Source organism: Terrapene carolina, unplaced genomic scaffold, assembly GCF_002925995.2.
Source record: "Terrapene carolina triunguis isolate 2854851 unplaced genomic scaffold, T_m_triunguis-2.0 Scaffold21511, whole genome shotgun sequence".
Classification (NCBI taxonomy): Eukaryota; Metazoa; Chordata; order Testudines; family Emydidae; genus Terrapene; species Terrapene triunguis.
The window spans coordinates 127-2,180 of NW_020685862.1; the positions used below are offsets into that span (position 1 = coordinate 127).

At 53.2% G+C, this 2,054-nt stretch overlaps 1 protein-coding gene across 1 annotated transcript in view; it reads left to right on the top strand.

Moving 5' to 3' along the window:
* Positions 1-228: 228 nt before the first annotated feature.
* The window catches only part of LOC113408660 (2-acylglycerol O-acyltransferase 3-like), a gene marked incomplete at its 3' end in the record, with an annotated part of 2,141 nt that continues 315 nt past the window's right edge, over positions 229-2,054 (top strand). The window contains exons 1-2 of the mRNA XM_026662022.1: positions 229-309; positions 1,817-1,924. Of these exons, the coding sequence (XP_026517807.1) occupies positions 237-309; positions 1,817-1,924 (181 nt within the window). The remainder of the gene's footprint in view (positions 310-1,816; positions 1,925-2,054) is intronic.

The following is a 2,054-nucleotide window of genomic DNA, read 5'->3' on the forward strand; positions in this document are numbered from 1 at the left end:
GGGCGCATCTCGGCGCCGGGAGAGGGGTCCCTGTGTAACCAGTTGCCCCGCCCCAGAGGTGGGCGCATCTTGGAGCTGGGCGAGGGGCCCCTGCATAACCAGCTCTCCCACCCCGCAGGTGGCAGCATTTCAGAACCGGGCGAGGGGTCCCTGGATGAAGAGGTGGCCGGCCGGGCCCGGACTCTGTTCTCTCCTCACAGCTGGGGGCTTCGTGGAGCCGGGCTCCCCCTAGCAGGATGACGGGTGCCCTGAAGAAGCACCTTGAGCTGCTGAGCGTTTTTCAGTGGGTTATGACCTTCCTCTTCTTCGGTAAGTGAGGCCGAGAGGGCCAGGGGAGGGGGGGCTGACTCCTGCGATGGGGGAGGTGGATGCTGCCAGATAGGCCTTTACACCATCCCCTGGCAAGGAGTTCCGCAGGTTAACAAAGCAGTTCCTCTTGTTGGTATTAAACCTGCTGCCTGTTAATTTCGTCGGGTCACCCCTGGGATCTTGTGTTGTGTGAAGGGGTAAATAACACTTCCCTGTTTGCTTTCCACACCCCAGCCCTCATTTTATAGACCTCGATCGTATCCCCCCTTAGGCGTCTCTTTTCCAAGCTGAACAGCCCCTGTCTTTTTAGTCTCTCCTCGTACGGGAGCCGTTCTGTACCCTGGATCACCTGTGCTGCCTTTCTCTGAACCTTTGCCAGTCCCACTAGATCCTTTTTGCAATGGGGCGACCGCATCTGCACACAGTATTCAAGATGTGGGCGTCCCAGGGATAATATTTTCTGTCCTATTCTCTATCCCTTTCTTAATGATTCCCAACATTCTGTTCACTTTTTTGGCTGCCGCTGCACATTGAGTGGATGTTTGCAGAGAACTCTCCACAATGACTCCAAGATCTTTCGTGAGATGTAACAGCTAATTAAGGCCCCATCATTTTATATGTATAGTTGGGATTATATTTTCCCATGTGCATTGCTTTGCATTTATTAACACTGAATTTCATCTGCCATTTTGTTGCCCAGTCACCCAGTTCTGAGAGATCCTTTTGTAGCTCTTCGCAGTCTGCCTGGGACTTAACTATCTTGAGTAGTTTTGTATCATCTGCAAATTTTGCCACCTCACTGTTTACCCCTTTCTCCAGATCGTTTATGAATAAGTTGAATAGAACTGGTACCAGTACCGACCCCTGGGGGACACCACGATTTACCTCTCTCCATTCTGAAAACTGACCATTTATTCCTACCCTGTTTTTCCTATCAGTTACCCAGTTATTGATCCAGGAGGGGACTTTCCCTCTTATCCCATGACAGCTGACTCTGCTTAAGCGCCTTTGGTGAAGGACCTTGTCAAAGGCTTTCTGAATATCTAAGTGCACTATATCCACTGGATCCCCCTTGTCCACATGTCTATTGACCCACCTCAAAGAATTCTAGTAGATTGGCGAGGCATGATTTCCCTTTACTAAAACCATGTTGACTCTTCCCCAACAAATTATGTTCATCTCTGTGTCTGACAATTCTGTTCTTTACTAGAGTTTCAACCAGTTTGCCGGTACTGAAGTCAGACTTACAGGCCTGTAATTGCCGGGATCACCTCTAGAGCCCTCTTTAAAAATTGGCGTCAGGTTAGCTCTCCTCCAGTCATCTGGCCCAGCGGCTGAGTTAGGGGACAGGTGACATACTCTGCAATGTCCTGAGTTCCTGCAGATCTGGGGTGACCCCATCTGGGCCTGGCGACGGATCGCTGTGTAATTGATCCATTTGTTCTACCATCTCTTCGCTGGACACCTCAGTGTGGGGCCGGCCCTCAGCTCTGTCCTCCCCCCACAGGTGCCTTCTTCACGTCCCTGCTGTTCTACCTGCTCTTCACCCGCCTCTGGGCCGTCTCTGTGCTGTACTTCGTGTGGTGGGTGCTCGACCGCGACACCCCAGAGAGAGGTGAGTGTCCCTGACCCCCGACCCCGTGCCCCCCATCCCCCCTGAGCCAGCCAGTCCCCGCCCTGGGGCCGGGTGGGAGCCGCCGCCCCCTAGAGTGGACAGGCCCCTGCCCCATTCCCTGCCCCCCTGA